The 21835-nt window shown below is 42.6% G+C and overlaps 1 protein-coding gene across 1 annotated transcript in view; it reads left to right on the plus strand.

Annotated features, from left to right (window-relative positions):
• MGAT5B (alpha-1,6-mannosylglycoprotein 6-beta-N-acetylglucosaminyltransferase B) overlaps window positions 1-21835 on the plus strand; it is a 168812-nt gene that overhangs the window by 106714 nt on the left and 40263 nt on the right. Inside the window, exons 6-8 of the mRNA XM_028717043.2 lie at window positions 1483-1653; window positions 2525-2689; window positions 3512-3681. Coding sequence (XP_028572876.2) covers window positions 1483-1653; window positions 2525-2689; window positions 3512-3681 — 506 coding nt within the window. The remainder of the gene's footprint in view (window positions 1-1482; window positions 1654-2524; window positions 2690-3511; window positions 3682-21835) is intronic.

Consider the following 21835-nt stretch of genomic DNA (forward strand, 5'->3'; position numbering starts at 1 on the left):
CAGTAATTCGATCTCCTGTCTGGATGATTGGTGTGTTTTACATATCGGGAGTGGAGGGCTGTCTCCTGAGTGGCTTCGTTTGTGTAGTTAAGTTTGGAAGAGGCTGGCACCAGCAATTACGGAGGATGATAGATCTACATGGAGAACTGGAAGCCTGGGCTATTGCCTTGCATGCAAAATCACCTTGTGAGAGAACCTCACTAAATTTTTTTCTCTTTAGCACAGATATCAGCCTTTCTGAACCCGGTGGCCTCCATAAGTTTTTGACCACAACCTCCATCAGTGGAGTCATTTCCAGAATATCAGGAGGGAGGCTAGCTCTGCTTTTCTAGGGGAAAGAATACATGTGTTAGCTTTGCTCTGTGAGGCAAAACCACTGCAGATAAGGATCAGGCATTTTCTACACTTATCAGCAAGCTTGCTTTTGTTCTGGCAAATTTCATCTGAAGTGCTGTGATATTATTTATTTCCTCCACAACCTGTGCTGATCAGTGATAACAGACCTCAGTGATAAGCAAAATAAGCTTTGTGAGATCTAAGCTAACGGATAAAATGTAAGCTCCTTGACAGGATCTCCTATCCATTTTTAGATAAAAGCTTTAGATGAGTTCTCTGGGTAATAAAAATTCTATTCTATTTAAAGAGGTGAACCTCCCTGAGACCTCCAGGTATAGAGCAGTATATAAATAATGATAATAATAATAATAATAATGTAAGTTTTTTAAATCATTTTCTTAGGGCTGCTTTGCATGTCATTTTACTTATATACAGTATAAGAAGGGGAAGAAAATGTGTGGTATACCATTGTGTATTAGCCTACACATACATGTATACAGCCTTTATGTAATTTTTTATGAAAGTATGCTCTACAAATATATCAATAAATATACATATTTCAGATCTTTATCCTTTTCGGCAATGATTTTGTCCCTTAGATTGGTGCCACCAGCAAATCTTACCAGAATTTCCTATTCTTTACTTACTCATTATTGTTTTCACAGTTTCTACTGAACAAAATTAGCTCCCACAACAGGAGGTTTTGTTTGTTATGTATTTAATGTTCTCCTTTTGTATTTTTATGCCGTAAACCACCTGTGGTTTTTAATAATTTTTTTAAAAAATAATCAAATAAAAAGTTCAGGAGCTGTTTTGTTGACTACACCTCCCTAGTCTGAAAGTCTGTCTTTTCACTGCATCCTTTTGATTTCTTTCCTTTAACAGGATCTCCGTCTGCCATATAAATACCTTTGTAACAACTTCTTCCAGTTAAGCCAATAATTTGCCAATTCTCATGCATCATATCCCTTGATAAAGTCCAAAGAAACGAGCTCAGCCTCTAGAAATGTTAGCCTCTTCTCAGTGTAAATCCCAGCCTCAACCTGATGAGCTCTTGATATCATTTGTTGCATTCGGAAGCTCCACTGTTGGTTACATCTTTGTGTAAAGGCTCACCTAACCAATACCCCTCCCTTTGCCTTTCAGTGGATGAGAGCCAGGTGGACATCAGACCCCTGCTATGCATTCTTCGGTGTGGACGGCACAGAGTGCTCGTTCCTCATCTACCTCAGCGAAGTCGAGTGGTTTTGCCCCGTGCTGCCTTGGCGAAATCAGACAGCGGCTGCATCTTCCACCGTGCCACCACCCAGAGCGCAGGTGAAGCTTGTAGGCCTTGAATCATGCCAGTCAAGTTACATCCTCACTTATTTGACAAAGGTTGTTTTTGTCTGAAACAGTGCTCCTGTCTTTCGGTCCCAGCTCCTGCCCACCTAGCAGTTCGAAAGCACCCTTAAGTGCAAGTAGATAAATAGGTACCGCTTTATAGCGGGAAGGTAAACGGCGTTTCCGTGTGCTGCGCTGGTGCTGGCTCGCCAGAGCAGCTTCGTCACACTGGCCACGTGACCCAGAAGTGTCTCCGGACAGCGCTGGCCCCTGGCCTCTTAAGTGAGATGGGTGCACAACCCTAGAGTCGGACACGACTGGCCCGTACAGGCAGGGGTACCTTTACATTTTATATCATAGTTAATTTTCAAGATGGCACTGAACATATTGGCTGCCCCTTGGTGACTGAATTTGTTCGCTCCAATCATGAGGCATCTTCAGCCAGGGCCGTAACTAGGGGGGGTGAGGTGGGCCCCCACCAGGGCGCAGGCAAGAGGGGGAGGTGCAAAATCAGCTAAAATATGTCCATAAATATATCTATAAAATAAAAATATCGATTATTTCCCCATAAGAAAAGGTTTTAAATAGAGGGTGAATTGAATGGGTGGAGAAGGGGTTGTAGGAGAGGTGGAAAGAAGAACTAATTTGCCCGTGGGAAGGGGGCACAATCTGGAAGGTTCTGCCAGGGGCACAAGATCACCTAGCTACGGCTCTGTCTTCAGCCCTGTTCAAATGGAGAAGAGAAAGGAAGCATACTTTGCCCATGTAACCTACATGCACCGTAGGATCTCCTTGCTCAGACAGCCATTGCAAGGGTCACCCTGGACCTTGTGTTAACAGGAAAAGTCTGTTGTTGTTTCCCTAGGCGTCTTTTCAGAGAGACCTCTCCTACCTCCTGGAGTTGATTGGCAGTGGCAAAGAGTCTTTGATCTTCATGAAGAAAAGGATTCGGCATTTGGCCACGCAGTGGCTGAGGGCTTCACATAAACTGGAGCAGAAGCTAGAAGACAAAAAGAGAGATCAGAAACAGGTACAAAATTCAATCTGCTGCTTGTGAACCAACTTGTTATTTGTGGGTATGGTGGACTCACAGCAAGACTGAGGGCCGTTTCCAGCTGAAGCGTCCCATCAGTACAAAGACCATATAACACTGGTCCTGAGAGACCTGCATTGGCTCCCAGTACATTTCCAAGCACAATTCAAAGTGTTGGTGCTGACCTTTAAGGCCCTAAGTGGCCTCTGTTCTGTATACCTGAAGGAGCATCTCCACCCCCATCATTCAGCCCGAACACTGAGGTCCAGCGCTGAGGGCCTTCTGGCAGTTCCCTCACTGTGAGAAGTGAGGTTACAGGGAACCAGGCAGAGGGCCTTCTCGGTAATGGCGCCTGCCCTGTGGAACGCCCTCCCATCAGATGTCAAGGAAATAAGCAACTATCTTACTTTTAAAAGACATCTGAAGGCAGCCCTGTTTAGGGAAGTTTTAAATGTTTAATGCTGCATTGTGTTTTTAACATTCGGTTGGGAGCCTCCCAGAGTGGCTGGGGAAACCCAGCCAGATGGGTTGGGTATAAATAATAAATTATTATTATAAATTATTATACGGACTCCACTTCCACAATGGGACCTCCCTGCTCTTCCCCAAATCTGTACTGGAGTGTTAGAGGAAACCTAGCTCAGATTGCAGGGGAAAATTTTGTTGCACAAGTGGACGTCCTTGTGTTGATGGGATGTGATAGTTGGATTCACCCTGAGAGTTTACCTTGCTATGTGCTCTGTATATTTGCTTCTCCCTTGTACACCCAGCACTGATATCATGTTCTCTCCCTCTTCCTCTCCCTCCCTCCTTCATTAGATTTTGATCCACATTGGCTTCTTGACAGAAGAATCAGGAGATGTTTTCAGCCCTCGCGTCTTAAAGGGAGGCCCCCTGGGGGAGATGGTCCAATGGGCAGATATTTTGGCAGTCCTTTTCATTCTGGGCCATAGCCTGAAAATCACAGTTTCTTTGAAGGAGCTCCAGAGGTGGGTTTGTGGATGAAATAGAAGCTGAACAGTGACATTTGTTTTGAAGCATGTCTTTGGCTCTTGCTCATTGTGATCACAATGCTTAGATTACAGCAGTGGGGAACCTCTGGCTTGGGGGCTGCATGTACTGTCCCCCAGCCATGCCCCTCACTGGCCATGCTTCAAACCCTCCTTGAGTGTTTATGTCTGACTAGACTGTCCCCTTGAGCTCTAATAATCCCCTTTGCTTGCCTGGATGGAGTAAAGAAATCTGTGGTGTAGAAACCAGCCTACTGTACATAGGTAAATTCACACTCCTTGCTCTGTCCCCTTTTGCCGTACTGACATGTGCCTCCCCTCCTGGAAGATTTCTCAGAAGGGAATGTGGTCCTCAAACTGCAAAAGTTGTCTCCATTTCTGGAATGTGGTCCTCAAACTGGAAAAATTGTCTCTGCTTATACCTAGGGTTGTGCCAAAATTCCACCCATTTCAATGTGGAGGTCAAAAGTCAAAAAGTCACAATTTGTGGGGCCCTTGATGTAAAACAGACCCTAAGTCACTGAAAATGTTTGGCCTTTTCATGTTTGTTTTTGGTCTCTGGTTTTTCACAAACTGCTGCTGCGCTGCTTTACCCCTTAGTTGGGGATCCCTTTCTCCTTCATAGAATTATTCCATAATGGAAGTAAAAACGCAGCAATCCTGCTTAGCATGAGGAGGCAATGGTTATTGGACTGACCTCATCAATGATCCTAGCCAATCAGAAACATGAGGACAAATGAAGCCTATTTGGGGCAATGCTTTCTTAATAGGCTGCCATGTTTTTCCCTTTCACAGTGATTCTCTCCTCCAGCAGCAGCAACCCCCCCCCCCAAAAAAAATATAACTTGTTGCAATAGTGGGGCACTTCTCATCAGTGCTGAAGGTATGAGCGGATATTACCCTCCTCATTCCAACTCAGCCCTACTTACAGCTCAAACTGAGTTGCAGAAAGCAATTAGCCTAACTAGTGGGGATTGCAGCTGGTGGGGGTTAAGAACAAGAAAGCGCAAACAACATCACAGCAGGGATAGGCTGATTAGTATTTAACAGCCGTTGATTCAGTCAGAATGGCATGCTCCCTTATCAGCCCTAGCTGTCGCAAAAATACAATTTTTAAAATGAGTGCTTAGCTTCCCGGTAAATGTTACAAGAAGCACAGTTGAATGTTGCAAGAGATGGCTCCCTGTCCCCCAGCTAGAATGCCTGGTATGACTAAGACTGAGATGGAATTTCCCAGAAGGAATTTCTCTGTGAAAATTTCTGAGACTTTCCTCTTTTTTCACATATGCACACACATCTGAAAAATAATGCCACTTTACACATTTTTCTGCTGAACACTCTCCACCATATTTTGACGATAGGGGCCACGCTGCCAACACAGCTGCCGCCACTGCCAGCGCTTGTAGCTGCCACAGCAGAAAAGCCATAGAGAGAAAAGGAAAGAAGGGCTGTGCTACTGCCGCTGTTCATCAGGAGGGCAAACGTGGCCCCATGACCATGGGTGCCTGGGGCTGTCGGTGCCATGCGATGTGCATGGCCCTGGCACTGAAATTTGTCCCTTCATGGGGAATTTTGTGTGTGCTTGGACACCCAGGGCTCCAGGGAGTTGGCAGCTATGCTGTTCATGGTGAGCCTCAGCCCCCTAAACCCCTTGGAGCCTTTCTCCTCTCCTGGAGAAATTCAGTGAAATGAATTTTCACCGCCACCACTATGCCCCAATTTCTCTGGCCACAGATAGAGTATTTCAAGTATTTGTACCCAGCTTTAGGTTCTGACTAGGGGGTGGTGAGGAAATGTGGTTCAGCTCACATTTGAAGGTGAACTTCCCTAATATGCACTGCCTGACGCAACAAGCAAACCAAGCTACCCTAGACATCCAAATTTGCACTGCTCTGAATTTTCAATGCAGTTCTCCGGAATAATAATAATAATAATTTATTATTTGTACCCCGTCCATCTGGCTGGGTTTCCAAAAAGGAATATATTAGAGTAAACGGTGCATAAAAGAGCCATATATTTGTGAGAATAGCATACAAAAAATGCACTACATTAGGAGAAATTGTTTGCAAAACGTGTATATTAGGCAAAATTGTGTGTGAAAATGTGCACATTGGGGGGGAAATTCAGTAAATGGTGGATGAATTTTCATGTGGACTTCTTAAAAAAACAAAAACCCTTCAGAATGATGTAGAAATGTAGAAAACTGAATTTAAAACTAGAAAAAAAAGAGAAACAGAAAAACCAAAATGGACAGACTCACCCACCCCTAATTCTGACATTGTTATGGTCACAGCGAGCAATGTGGAGCTGGGAATGGGGAAATACATAGTGTAATGATGTAAGAACACATGTTTGGTTGTTATGAGGGGGTAGAGGATTAAGGGACATAAAGGGCACAATTAAACCCCTGTGTCTATGCCATGCTCGTATTGGGGTTTCAGTTTAGCAAACGTGCAGTGGCTGCTCTTTCACACAGTTCAAGCCCTTTCTTACGCTCAGAACAGTAGGAGATTTGGCCTCTGCATTCCAGCACTGGTTTCTGATGTTTGTTGGGCACTCAGATCTCCTGCACCATCAGCTCTCTTTGTAGCCAGTAGAGGATCCTCTTCCCATTCTCTAGCAATTTCCCCTTCCAATCACATACCTAACAGACAGTACACTCTACTGTTGCAAGTGGTTTCCTACCAGCAGAGGATCTGAAAAAGCATAATTTCTTCTGCTCCTCTTTTAAGTTACTGCAGCATGCTCCTGTTTTGTAACACAGCACAAATCCATGAAGCGTCTCCTTTTGTAACATTTTAAAGGGCAGGAGAAGGGCCTTCGATTCAGTGAAACCAGCACATTTTTTATTGCTTTGTAGCACTTTGTGGAGCATTCCCTGCAAATCATCTCAGCTTCTTGCTGTTTATTGCAGCTTCAGAACGGCTAGTAGGGTGGAGGGTAGCTGGTTATGGAGCTAACAAAGACTTTAGCAGAAGAAATTACTCAGAAAATCCTAGTAGCACTTAAGGCCGTTTATGCATTTAATTATTGTCACCAATGAACCTTGAGGCAGGGCTATAGGCAAATAAAGGAGCATTGTAGCTTCTGGACCTCTTTGCTCTGAGTACGGTGATTTGATGCTGTGATGTTCTGTGGTTCCATGGTTGTTCCCCCCAAAAGTGCATTCTTGGCTACCTGACCCATTTTCCTGTTCTCATTCTCAACATGAATTTGAGGAGATGAACTGTGCTACACTCAAAGCCTGTTTGGGGAGTTGGGATACAACAACGTCTGGAGGGACACATCTGGAGGGACACAGGTTGTGTACTCTCCAAAACTCAAGCTAATTCTTTTGTTTAATTCACCCCACCACTTTCACCACAAGCTCAATACTGCAGCTTAAACACATTTGCATAATTGTTTTAATTTGCCCAACCATTTTTGGTCAGAGCATGCAAAAACCTAACTTGACTGTAGCATCCCTTTAATGCAGATATCATAGAGTCGCAGCTGTCAGGCCTTATGCATGTCTTTCTTATGTCTGCCTGGAAGAATACAGGAGCCCTGATCTCAGTTGGTGATGATGTGAGGACAAAACGTCTGGCTCCCACCTTGACTCCTGTAGTTTAAACTAGATGCCTGTTTTTTCACTCTTTTATCACACACACACACACACACACACACACACACACACACTTCCCTTGCATTTCTTAGTGAATTTGCTAGCTACAGTTTTATGCACCCTGACAGCCAAGAGGTGAAATGTACATGATTATCTGGTGCAAACCATGCAAAGGAATTGTTGTAACATCAGCAGCAATTTGCAGCTCCCGGGAAAGAGAGTGCAAGTGTCAAGCTGAATCATTTAGGGTCCAGACAAGACTCCTTTGCTGCTAACTTTTGTGCTGAGTGTGGAGAGTTCCCAGTTGGAAATGGATGTTGCTGGTTGTGTGTTGTGCAGTAGAGGACAAAAACTCAATCCCACTGGAATGGAGAGGCAAACAATTTGGGCTCTGGAAAGTAGAGTTATAGATGAAACTAATAAGTTTCTCTACCATCCTTTGGGAAGAAGGGTGGGATATATGGTAAATTTAATAAATAAATGGAACAATCCTCATTTGATGATGGCAACTTCATAGCTTGCATGTGCAAACCAGTCAGATAGAAAATGACAACTAGAATTCTTATAGCTTCTCACGTTTGTTGTGGGAAGTGTGGGAGACAATGAAAAGTGAACCTCTGCCTTTTCAGCATGATCTCCTGACACTGTTAAGGAAACAATTGCACTCAGAATTTCAGGGAAGAACCATTGCTCAGTGATAGCGTATCTGGTGAAGTCCCAGCTTCATTCCCTGAAATCTCCAGGTAGGGTTGGGAAAGAATCCAGCCTGAAACCCAGAAGAGTCACTGCCAGTCAATGGACAATAATGAGTTGGCAAACCCTGAGTCTGTATATTCCTGTTAACAGTAGCTTTCCTTTTAGAGTGACAGAAGATCATGTGCCCTTTAAGCCCCTGCTTTGCATTTTCAAAGTGCTCTGCCCCATACCCCCAACACTCTTGAACAAATATTTCTAGTAACACTGGCAGAAGGAAAGCAGAAACTGATTCAAATGAGAGGAGAGGTTTGATAAGTGCCCACATAGAATCTACATCCCCCCTTTTAATCTAAGCATAAGAATTCTTCCTTTCAACAGGGGCGAGCTAGAAAAGGTTGTTCTTCAGCACAGTCACAACAATGCAGTTCTATTCCATGCATCTAGGGGTCAACAAGAAAAGCCACAGTCTGTTGAGACTTAGTAAAATAAGTGCACAGCAAACCTTTGACTGTCCTTCTTTTGTGTGAGGCCTGTGCAATTATAGAGGATGTATGTATTTGTCTGTGCTTCTTTGGTTCATTATGCTACAGAAATGAGTGGCTCATATGCAAGAAAGCACCAAACTTTCAAAGTGAGGCATTTTAATTACTTCTGGCAGATGAAAGCTTTTTATTTCCATGGCTTGTTTTTCTCCCCACAAAGCAAGAAAGGCGTCAAGGCTCTGAATTTTAAATCACTTCCCACAATATACAGGATATACCTGCACCAGGATCATTCACACAAAACAAGCCATCGTGTGCACTGCTTGTGAAAAACAGCAAAGGCACATACATTTGAGCACCAACATTATGTCCAATTACTAGCTGTGATCCAATAGGCACATATGCATGTTCCAGAGTCAACCCCATTCTCCCCCCTGAGTTTTTCCTGTCACCAATATGGATGCTTAGTTTGTCCCCATGTTTCCCTTTAACCTAGTCTTACACCAGCTTGCTCTTGTGTGTGGTGCGAACAAAGTAACAGTGTTAGGACAAGTATTGAAATTCATTTAGAGTCATGTGGTTTCCTGTGTAGTTTGTTGGATTTAGGGCCATTTTTAAAAATCCCTGCCTAGCCATGAAGCTCACCGGATGACACTTTTCCAGCCTAACTAGAGATCATTCTGAAATCCTCACCGTCTGATTTAAGAATACAAGAAGTTGTAGCCAGATTCTTTGTGTGTGGCGTTTACCACTGCAGAGGAGGACCCCCAACTCTTCAGTATAACACTGCAGGGGAAGAGAATTAAAAATCACATCAAGATCACTGGCTTTTGGGGGGCATCATTTTATCATGTATATACAGTCGCATGCATTGTATTGCAAAGGATAAAGTGGAACAAGAAGAACTGAAAACTGCAGCTAAGTACATATCTTCCAATTCCAGAATTAATTATAGAAATTCTCTATGTTGGAATTATATTAAAGAGAGTGAAATGCACCACAAAAAGGAGCTTCTGAAACAATAAAGGAATATAGTACAGGAGGAAATGACACAGCCCTAAGCGCAACACACCTCACAGAGTTTTTGTGAGGATAAAATGTGATGATCTCCATGTATGTCCCTCTTAATTCCATGGAGGAAGGGCAGAATGCAAACAATGGTACCCCTTTGGACCATTTATCTTTTCTGATAAAAGACAGACCATCTTTATAGGGAATCACAGGCATCAACACCTGTGATGAGTGTAGCAGATTCAGAGAAGAAAGGGGATTGTATGAACAAGGTTTGGATAACAGGCTTGACAGTGTTTCATAAGAACCTAAGAGAAGCCCTGCTGCTTAAGATATTTTAAAATGCAGGAAATGTAATACCTAAATCTATTTTTCCAAGGTCAGAATTTTGTTTCAGGCACAATCCCGGAAGCAATTCTTGTGATCATTGCCCATTTCGCGCAGAAATGGATGAAAACGTTACATTTCCTTTGTTACATTTGTATAGAATGTAAAGATGTGGATGTGTGCGTGCCTGTGCCTTGCAAGTTTCATAAAGCTGGGTTCTAGTTGGGAATGATTGTGGAAAGGCTTAGAAAACAGTCTTTCAAGCAGCATCTCTGTGGCTTAAGGAGGCTAGAAGCATAGCTCAGGTGTGTAGTCTCTATGGATTCCAATGTGAGGAGGCTTTCTTCATATTTTATTGTGCAGAACATTCAATCTTTAATGTGGATCAGAGAGTGAGGGCTATTTCACACAAAGCATATACTTTGGAATAGTTGTGCTTTAGTCGCTTGCTTTGTACGGGGAACCTGTGTGGTGTCATTATCATCAAGTCATAGACCTCCTTTGTTTTCCCTTTTCTCAGTATACAAAAGAACCCCATTAAAATATGAAAAGGGCAGAACACTAACTCAAACAGGGATGGTGCTTAACAAGAGTGGGCCTTGACACATTGCCCACTGATGCTCTCTCGCATCTCTTGCTGATTCCTACCCACCCACCCACTGGAGCTGCTGATCAGGCTCTGAGCCGTGAGTTTCCGCAGTGGTGCCAAGCTCAATTTCCACAGCTGTAGATCACCGTAATGCTACTCTTCTCTCTGTTAAAGAGCCATGGTTTTGATGTGTGCCGTGATAATATTTGGTTTGCCTACCATCTGAAGGTAGGCTATACAACTTGATACAATTAACTTTCATTTTAGCCATGAATTTTTTTAACCAGTCTTTTCATTTGTCTTTCTTTTCTTTTCTTTTTTTGCCACAGAGCAAATTTTAAAACTGAATTTAACTATCATGCTGCCTTTTCAGTCAATGCCACTTTTATTTTTTTTAAAGAAGTGTGTTTCTTTTTCATTTTGTTTTTAACTGCACGGAAGTGCTGAAATATTAAAAAGCACTTTGGTGGAAAAAAAAGATTTTAAAAAGTGATATAAATGGACTTCAAAACGGACATGCTCGAGTGAATGCTTTCTTTTATGCCCACACATGCTGTCATGTCATGCTCACTGCTGTGGACAGAACATAGCAGAATGCACACACATAAAAATGTTAGAACCTTCTGAAGTGTGGGAGGTCAGCTGCAATTCTCTATGTTGCTTACAGTGGAAGAGCAATGATTGACAGATCCCACAGCAACCCAATCTGCAGGCACCCTGGGTAGCAGGCCCTATGCCCAGTGGGAGGGAGGGGGAGGACTTCAGATGTAAGTGAGCCTTAAGTAACTTGAAGAAAAGACAAAACAGAGAGAGAGTAGAATATTATTGTTACTGTCAGTGTTGTGTCTCTCGATAAATTAAGACTTCCCCATAGGCACAGATGAAAAGCGGTGCATTTTCCAGAAAGATATAAGACCCCAAGATCTGTTGATGGTATAATTATACCTGATTTCTTTTAATGGAGATATTATCAAGGGACCACATTCCAGTCTCTCTTTCTCTCACCAGCCCCCTCTTTAATAGCCAGCTTCTTAATGGTGGAAATTTACATAGCTTTATTAACAGCAAATGCTCAGGCCTCAAATTTCCCTCTAAATGCAATTGCTTCTAGCCTGCTTATTATGTACAGACAAATCCATTTGCTTTGCACTTTGTAATAGAGCTGATCAATTGTTAAGTTGGTAAGTGGCAGAGAAAGAAAGAGGTTGAGAAAATGTGAGGTGTTTGTGCAAGAGAGCGGGGAGGACAAGATGCACTGTATTTTTTGTATATCATTGGAGTGTGATTTACAGTTGGCTGCCTATGTTCCTTTGTGTCACTACCTGGAGGAATCTGGGTATGACCCAGGTTGGTTTTCACCAGCATATGAGCCAGAATATTATAGACCTGTGACTCACCTGCATGTTTTCTCCATGTCAGCATGCCAGGTACTGCTATATATATTTTTATTTTTTGGAGGGTTGTGCTTGTGAATTATCCCATTGTTTTTTTAGGTTATTAAACAGGAATCTTGGGTTCATTTGTGCTACTGAAGAATGCACAAAGGCATAAACCGTGCCCCCCTTTTTTTGCTTTTAAAAATGTATAGCAGAAATAAATGCTACATAGAAAATAAAACACTACAGCCCAGACAGAAAATAGAAACTGCTGTGCTCAAATATAAGTTATCGCTTGCTCAGGCTCCAAGGCTTAGCCTTAAATGGTACATAGTCCATTGTCCTTGTTTCATTCCTTTCTGCTGAATGTTTTTAAACTGCTTGTGTTCGCATTATGAAACAGATTTCCTGCCATTGAGCCCCTTGAGCGCAGTATGCTGCAATTCCTTTGTTCTTTGCTGGTGACAGAGTAAAATTTGGATGATCACAGGCTGTATTCCTCTGCCACAGGAGGTATAAGATGAGCTGAAATGCTGGTCCCTTCCTGCCATTGCAGTCCAATGAGTCTGTGATGGTACCCTTAGGTTTTTGACTCTAGTCTCTATCCTCAGTTTTGTGGAAGCATTTATTGTTCAGATTTAATAGTATTAGCTCTAGGATCTGGATGGTTTGAAATGCCTGTCTAGGGTAAATTGCCTCGGAATGTTTTAAGTAGGAAGCAATGTACAAATTTAATAAATGAAACTAAGGTATGAGAAGCTCAGGATAAATATGCATGCTGGTCGCTATGAGCCTGCTCAGATATATTGTTGTTTTAAACTATTTTTGAATGTTTTAAATAGCTTTCTCAATTATTTTTATTTATAAATTTCTTGGTTTGTTTGTTTTTTTGTAAACCAATTTGAAGGTTTCTTCTTACAAGTAGTGTATACATTTTGATGAACTTATAAAAGGTGCTGCAAAGACAGACCGGCAGCTCAAAGACTCCCTCTCGCCTTTTCTCCTTTGCTTGGTAAAACATTTGTGAAAGAAATGGAAAAAAGAGGCAAAACAGGATTTAGCCCTAGCAATGTTGCCTTCCTTCAGAATGGTATGAGGATTTATGGGTACAGTTTGCTCAAGCCTACAGTTCGATGCAGGGGGAGGCAGAATCTTCTCCCCTGTCCCCAGATGAGTGAGTCGCTTTCTCCTTCAGTTTTGCACAAGCATACTCTCATGTGGGGAAGGGGGGTGTCTTTAAGTTTAGAGAGGAGCATCTCAATCAGGTTTTTGAAGGCTTGGAAAAACATTCCTCTCTGACAAGCTGAGGAGCTGTCCAAAAACTGTTGGTGCTGAACAGCTGTTCTGTTGCACAAAAATCACGTTAGACATGATTTTAAACATTTCTTTGAATCCTGTGCTTGAGATTCTCCTCTTTAAAAACCAATCAAACAAAGGTTGAGAGCAGTTGTGGAGGGCTCATTCTTGGTCGGAGCTTTGACACAGGGCAGAAGGAAGATTAACCCTTTCCACTTGCCATTTCCCTTGCTGAAAATACTCCCTCCTCCCCACTAGCAGTGCTTTCTGCACTGGGGGGGGGGGGGTCTTAATCCCTGAATATTAGTGGCTGAATCAGCCACCATGGCTGCTTTTACTAAAAGAATCAGAGAAGGACAAAATCAAGCACAGGATTCAAAGGCACATTTAGTATCAATTATAGCTTGCCCCAAGGACTCATATTAGAAGTGGCAGGGCTGTCATTAACGCGTCTGCCCTGTTCAAGTGTAAAATGGTGTGTCAAAGCAGCATGTGGGAGAAGGCCATTGAACCAGCCCCCACTTCACCACACCTCAGTCCTTCCCTCCCTTCCCATCTCAGATATCAGGCATGAGCTGGAAAGGGAGTAAATTGCCTGGAGTAAAGTTTTGAGGGGAGGAGATGGGAGGAAAGGAAAAGGAAATGATCAGCACCCCTCTTTTATGTGTTCATTTTCTGTTAAGGAAGATATCCTGTCCACTTGGCCACCTTATAGGTGAATGAGGGAGACATCGGAAAAGAGCAAGTTATCTGCCATGGTCACATCTAGTTTAACCCTAGATGTGAACAACTGGTAGTGTTGTTTCCCATAAAAGGGCCCTGCAGTAGCTTGCAAGAGTCTTTCATCTATATATAGCAGGTTCCTCCTTTTTCTTCCCCTGGTAGGGACAGCTGTCTATTGTTCGGAACCCATGGTAACAGGATCTGTGGTATATTTCCAAAATGTAAAGACGCCTGCTTAAATCCTTGCATTGCCAGTTAGAACACTTATAAAACCTGTTACCTTTAATTAAAGAGACAACTCTTTTTCTCAGAAACACATAGCTGATTAGATTTATTGACTGCTTTTGCATGAGGGACACAGATAAATAGCTTTATGCCATTGTAAATTCTTTTGCCCTTTTGGGTTTGATTCTCTGAGAAAAGAAGGTGCATAAACAAGGAGGAATCAACGAGCTGTTAATTTTTCCTTTTTCATGAAATATGTTTGTTCCAAATGAAGACTTCTTAACTGGGTGCTTTGAAATGTGTCGGGGGGGGGGGGGAGAGAGAATACCTGTAAAGATCCTCATTATATAATTGCCTTGTATTTAAAATAGGCAGTTGTGTGAGCTTGTATGCAGAGAGCATCCTGTTCTGTCATTAGTCATCACTTGACACCTGTGCACAGCCTAAATGGGTCCACACCGGGGGGAGTAGAAGCACGGTAGCCAAGCAGACATTGGAGTGAATCAAGCATGCACTGAAGGCAGTTGAGGTGGAAGCTCTTTGATTAAAATTCCACTGTCGCACTGAAGAACTGCTTTAGCCTCCCACCCCCACCCCTTCTCTGGTGGATTTCATTCTACACTTGGGATGCAGTAACATTATCCATCTTTGCCGGAAATGACTTATCTCCAAGGTTCACAGACAGCAATTTCGGAATATGCTAGATTGCACAAAGTGTCAAGCTTTTTTAAAACATGCTTCCCAGGGAAGATAGATCCCCTTAAATCTGCAGGCTTCATTGCGATTGACATACGAACCACCATGACCTGCTCAATCAGTATAATTCTTCTCCCATTACTCAGGTGAGCAGTCCCAACGGATGGTTTGCCCACTTCTGCACTTCACAGGAACAAATGATAAATATAACTCTAGTTCTGACCAGACTTTTTGTAGCTGCCCTCTTTGCAGGGTGGAGGAGCAACCACATCCTCATCTCGCCCACCACACAGATGTATGAAGATGTTCTACACCAATGGCCACTTCATGCAATTCTTCTCCGTAGGGACCAGCTTCCCCCCCCCCAAAAAAAAGTAGGGAGGAGATTTCATGGACTTGGACTTCCACTCTCTCTTGTCAGTGTTTAGGGTTGCACTGCCCATCCCTTAGGAAACCCAGAAAACCATGAGGAATATAGTAAACCGTGATGGATATGGTTAGATGGATGGCCTCTAAGAAGAAATCAGTATGATGGAGGAAAAAACAAACAGAAAGCTAGAGGATATGAAATTGGGAGACGTGCCCCAACTATCATGGGAAAACTAAGACTTGCCCCAATTAAAAACAAACAAACAGGCATTCTGTGATGTACAAAGTCCTTTCTTGCTGAACCGTCCACTGTTGCCATTGATTTACAGTTAAGAAGGGCTAGCAGCAGGGATGCAATTAATGCTGACGTTAGTATATTGGTCCTGTCCTCTGTAAGGAAGCAGAGGTTTGCCGAGATCAATTTTGTGCTGGATGTCTCAACTTGGGGAGCAATAACTTGGAAGTAAAACTCAGGTTAATTTGAAAATAGGTCAATGGGATGTGAAGATAGCCCACTGTAATCTGAATCCATCGTATCAGCTTCAGAATGTCTCCCTTGGTTGATTAAATTACCTGTAAGGGAGGAATAGCAGGAGAAAAGCCTGCTGCAGATTTATTCTGGGATACGTGCAGCTGTTCAAGACAGATGTCCAAAAACAACCCAGCAAAGCTTTCCTGTATAGGTGAACATGATGCCTTTAACTGGCTTAATTAAAGAGGAAACAATGTCAGCCATCACTCATGTTATTTCTTATTTAATAAACGCAAGCTGGTCTCATTTTGCAGACTCTTGTCTGCTCGTCTGCTTTGTTATACTGCTTTCCAGAGCAATCTTAATTAATGATATCCTCATAAGAGGTTTGTAGTGTCGGCGGCAAAAGGGGATTCGTGGGAATTCAATCAAAAGCAGATTTCACTAGTCAATTCCTCTTCTTCTTCTTCTTTTAAGATTAAGTTTTCAGAAGCGACTGGCCCTGGATGCAAAGATCATTTCCCCCCCTAAACAAATCTGTTAAGCTTTCAGCGAAGAAAGCATTTGTGTTCAATTTTATTTGCATAATTTCAAGCGCCATTAATAGTACATGGCATGAGGAAAAATTACCAAGATTTCACTCCAACCATGAGTGAAATTGGGTTTAGTAGAAAATTAGTTGACTTAACTGGCAGATGATGAAAGCTTGAATAGAGAATGTTTAAATAAGGAGGAATTGTAGAAAAGGAACTTGAAGGTGCAGGCTGAATTGAGATCAGGGCTCAAGTTAAAACATATTAGCTAAAGTGAAAGATAAACGGAGACTGATAGTGAATTCAGAGGGAAGAATCCAACAACCCTCTCTACTGATCATTCTGTCACTGCAAGCATACCTGCTTACCAGGTGGAACCATCCCCCTCTCCTCCCCATTTGCATTGTTCTAGGGGTTCTTCTGCCCTTCCAGAGTGGATTGGGGTGAGCATGGGTAAAGGGGAAGTCCCACTGCACTAGCTAGCTTGCTTGGCAATTTAGTGCAATTTTTCTTTCTCAGGAAGAGCCACAGGGCTAGATTTCCCAGTTCAATATAACTCCATCAAATACATAGAACTGGTACACATTTTTGCACCAGCTGATGAGCTTGGGCTTTGCTTTTATGAAAAATTATGCCTAATGATGGCAGACTATAATTGGTGTTCACCATTAGGTTACAGAAGATCTATCTCAAGCCTTTACCTTTATTTTTCTTGAGTAATTTGTGTGATATAGATGGAAGTGCATAATATTTGTGTGAATTCTGCCACACAAACTATGATACTGGGCCGATTAAAATCCGCAAAGCAGATTAATTTTCAAATGAACACCCCTTTTACAACCAGGCTATCATCAATCCATTCATCTAGTACAAGAGCAGCCAGTGTGGTGCTTTTCAGTTGTTATTAGACTACAACTCCCATCGTTCCTGCTCATTGGTCATGCTGGCTCAGGCTGATGGGAGTTTGTAGTCCAAAAAATCAGCAGGGCATCCCATTAACTCCCCTATTATAGTACTTTCAATTTGCAAAGTCCTTTACAAGTGTCAGCTGATTCATTCTCACAGTAAGCTTGTAAAGTAGGTCACAATGAGAATCACATTTTATTAAGGAGAAAAGAAGCTGCTCATAATTTTTCTTGCTCCTTTGTGTGTCTTTTCTATAATTGAAGTCAACAGTTCATAATGGTGCACAACATTCATAAGGGCCTATTATTCTATGTTTTCTCTTGTGTACATTCCCGCTCATTCCTGTGTATGCGTTTGACTGTGTGTGCAGCAGAAAGCAAGGGAGGGAGATCAGTTTGAAGGCAGGATACACCTGTTGTCATCAAGATGGTAGCCATATCTGTCGTGTTTGGAAGGAAATAAATTAATGCTATGAGGGATGGTGACTTGCCAAATGCTACCTAACAAGGGAGAAGGTGGCGCTGTGGTCTAAACCACTGCACCTCTTGGGCTTCCCAATCAGAAGGTCGGCAGTTTGAATACTCATGATGGGGTGACCTCCCGTTGCTCTGTCTCAGCTTCTGCCAACCTAGCAGTTCAAAAGCACACCAGCACAAACAGATAAATAGGTACCACCATGGCAGGGAGGTAAATGGCATTCCTGTGTGCTCTGGCTTCCATTACAGTGTTCCATTGCACCAGAAGCAGTTTAGTTATGCTGGCCACATGACCCGGAAAGCTGTCTGTGCACAAACACCAGCTCCCTCTGCCTGAAAGCGAGATGAGCACTGCATCCCATAGTCACCTTTGACTGGACTGAACCATCCAGGGGTCCTTTATCTTTACCTAACAAGCTCATGACTCAAATTCAGGAAGAATTATCACATACTCATATCCACAGTACCATACCAAGTTTCAGGTGTTGGAATAAATAAGAAATGGGGGCAAATTTACCACAAAGCTGACAATAAATTTCACTCTCATTTTCCTCATCCCATAACACATGCCAGCATCCATTCCACTGACTGCACAACACAACACAACTTCATTGTGTTGAGGCAGGTATAAGATTGTAGCTTTTCTTCAACGTTGAGAAGATGAAATGCAACTCAGCCAACCTTCTGTGATTCCCACTTTTAGCTGTCCACCGTGTCTTGCAAAACCCTCAGTGGCTGAGATTTCGTTGCCTAGCAGGTCATGGAGCTGCCAGCCAATTACCCTTGTGCTCCTGGAAACACAGAGATAAATGTTATTGCACTTCTCCTTGACAGTGCTAACCTTCCCACCCTCCACTGTGTAATCTTGAATTGTATCTACTGTGGCCCAATAGGGCTTTCCCCCCCAGAGAATAAGAATGAATGGAAAAACTTTGTAACAAAAGTGTACTATTTGCAGGCAGTAGAACTCGGTGCCTGTAAAATGTATAAATGACATTCATGTCTGTGAGGAGACCCTGCTGTCAGTTTTATGCAACCAGCTTTAGACATTCACACACCCAACTCAGCTTGTTGCTTACCTGTGCTAACTTCATCCAAAGTCAAATGACCTCAGGTTTGTTGACTGAGTCAATAGACAATCCTTGGGGAATGCCCATAGCTCAGTAGTAGAGTGTCTGCTTTTCACGCAGAAGGTCCCTGGTTCAGTTCCCAGCATCTCCAGGTTGGGCTGGGAAAGACTTCTGTCTAAAACCAAGGAGAACTGCTGCTGGTCAGTGCAGTCAGTACTGAGCAAGATGGAACAATGGTCTGACAGAGTATAATACAGATTCCTACATAGGTAAGTAAGTTCCCAGTGTGTCCATAAGGGCAGAAGTAGTTAACTTTTACATACAACGACAGGAGAGGTTACCTGTAGAAGATCTTGGAGGGAAGTCTTTTGTACTTAGGGGGAAGCACTCCATGTATGACTGAGAGAGACCCCTATCAGAAACCCTGAAGTGCCAACCAGGGTTGACAATACTGAACTAGGTGGAGCAACAATGATTTTTAAAAAAAATAAATTTTATTAGTATTTTCCACACAACAACAACACAAAAGATATCAAAAAATAACAATACAGCACACACAAAAATCAACATTTGAAAGCTAAAGAAAGCAACAACAAAAACAAACAAACAAAAACAAATCCATATCTTACAAGTTAATATTATAAACACTAAAACAACAACAAGACATTGACTTCCACCAATCCCACAGCACCCCCTTTATCTCTCATTGTGTCTTCCTGTTTTCTTTATCATCTCTATCCTAACATCTAGATATAAATCCTTCTTTCATATCCTTTCACTTCACAAGGTTATTCCAGACTCAGCCAGATTTCTGCCCTCGAACCTTGACTTTTGAGGTATTCATTTAGGCACTCCCATTCTTTTTTTACTTCACTTTTTGGTTTTTGTCTTATTATGTCTGTCAATTTGGCTAATTCTAAGTATTCTGAGAGCTTGCATAGCCACTCTCCCCTAGTGGGTAACTGATTCCCTTTTCAGTACTTAGCCACCAGGATTCTTGCTGCAGACGTTGTGTATAAGAAAAAATTAGCTTTGTCTTTTGGAATATCGTCATTTAAAATTCCTAAAAGGAATGCTTCTAGCCTTTTACTATATGATATTCTTAATATTTTCTTTATTTCTTCATGGAGCAACAATGATTCAGTATAAGACAGCTTCCTATGTTTCTGACCCTCTGCTTCTACCCCACAACTGATTTGTCCATCCTGCTATAGCCCTGTTGTCCTATTCAGTATGCAGCCCACCCTACTGATTTCCGAAGCTGACTGACTGGGGGTCAGCCCCCCTGGGACTGTCTTACAGTGAACCAAGTGAACTAGGCTTTTCAGGTGGGCAGATGAAGCATTTTAAATTTCAAGGAAGGAAGGAGCCCATCTTGACTCCTTGCTTCTGATGTGGAGATGTTTAACCACTCGCCGCCCCACCCCCGGGCATAGCTCACTTTCTTCCTGGCTGATCTGGTAGCAGCTGTTGTGGGTAATTCAATGAAGTTATGAGAAAACATTCAGCTGATGAGTCATTATTTTAAAATCCCTGAAGGCCTATTGTACCAGTTCAAAGGGAACACTATGATCTTTCAAAATTCAGATAAACAAATGAAAACACCACCAGAAGAACAACCTTCACCAGTATGCCTTTCTCCTGTATTCCTGCTGACCAAGTCAATAGTCACATGTATTCCTTGTCATCTGCATATTCCTCTTTCTTGAACATTGAGTTTTCCTATCTATGATAGATAAAATGGCTGCTACGTTGTACTGCCACACTGAACTACCACTTTGGATAGTGCACACCCTTTAAAAATATCCAGTATCAAGAGGGTATCATCCTTTTCTTTCTTTATAAAGGGACAGCTTCCTCTTACCAAAGGCCGAATGGTCATGTTGGGAGCCACAGAGGCAAGTGAAATTGTCCTCTTTTCCATTGGATAGTTCTTCTTTGGGGCAGCTTCATTATGGGGGTGCCTAGGGCTGAAGGATGGGATAAGGCAAGTGGAAATAGTCAGCCTCCATATGCAAATGCAGGTCTCTCTCCTCAAATGTGTTAAAAGCTGCTCTAAGCTGATGTCCATATTCTAAGAATCCACAGAATCTCCCTTTCCTCTTTGATTTTGCACTTTAATTCTTTACTGCTGAGATGCTCACAAAGCGCCAGAAAATCTCTAGCAAGCTGACCTGCTACTCCATAATGGGCTGCTGAGCCCTTCTGCATTGCTTCACTTTATGTGGTGTGGGGGTTTTTTTAAGGTGGCTGTCAGGCACAAGAGACTTTCTATTCATGTCATCTTCCTGGCCAGCCACTTAGCGTAAAATTGCCCATAAAAGTGAACTTAAATTACAAGTGATAAAACCACAGCCCATCCTAGCCACTGCCAGCTTTTTTTCTGTTCTACATGGCGCTGAAGCTTATATTCTTTTTGACAAGAGCAATGAAGCAGCTTCACACACTTATCCCCAGCTAAATCACCTTAAATTGAAAATCCTTGTTTTTCCTTGCTTGGAATGTAGCATGGTCCTTCATTAGTTTCTTCTAAGTGTTTCTTAGTATCAGCAGAATGGTTTGTGCTGGTGGAACGCTTGACTGCATGTCCCTCAGCTAATGCCAGATGTGAGGCCTTCCGACGTATCCGCTTATTTATTTGTTTGTTTTCGTTTGTTACATAAGCTACCCCATAACAAAGAGTTCCATGGGCAGCTCACAAAGCCAACACACACATACACCAAAATACAATACAGAACAGGAAAAACTGTAACAAAATAATTTTAAAAAATGAAGCATAATTAAAAGCTCGGTGAGAGGTTAACTACATTTCCCAGGGTTATTTGGAGGGGGGGTGGAGCCATGGACTCTAAATGTATGATGTGTATGCAGCTGAAGAAAAGAGGCAGAGCAAAGAGGTGAGCCTTGCCAAGGTTGGAGGTGCTAATACAGTGGTACCTCGGGTTAAGAACTTAATTCTTTCTGAAGGTCTGTTCTTAACCTGAAACTGTTCTTAACCTGAGGTACCACTTTAGCTAATGGGGCCTCCCACTGCCGTTGTGCCACTGTTCTCATCCTGTTCTCATCCTGAAGCAAAGTTCTTAACCCGAGGTACTATTTCTGGGTTAGCGGAGTCTGTAACCTGAAGCGTCTGTAACCCGAGGTACCACTGTAAGGTCTTTCAGGATGAGCAAGAAGGAGCAGGTAGTGATGCAAGGCAAGAGAGTAAGGTGGGAAAAGTGGTATAAAACAAGGAGGAGGAGCCAATGGCAGGAAGCAGTGGTAAGTGGGGACTGATGGGTC

The sequence above is a fragment of the Podarcis muralis genome, chromosome 2, assembly GCF_964188315.1.
Source record: "Podarcis muralis chromosome 2, rPodMur119.hap1.1, whole genome shotgun sequence".
NCBI classification, from domain to species: Eukaryota; Metazoa; Chordata; class Lepidosauria; order Squamata; family Lacertidae; genus Podarcis; species Podarcis muralis.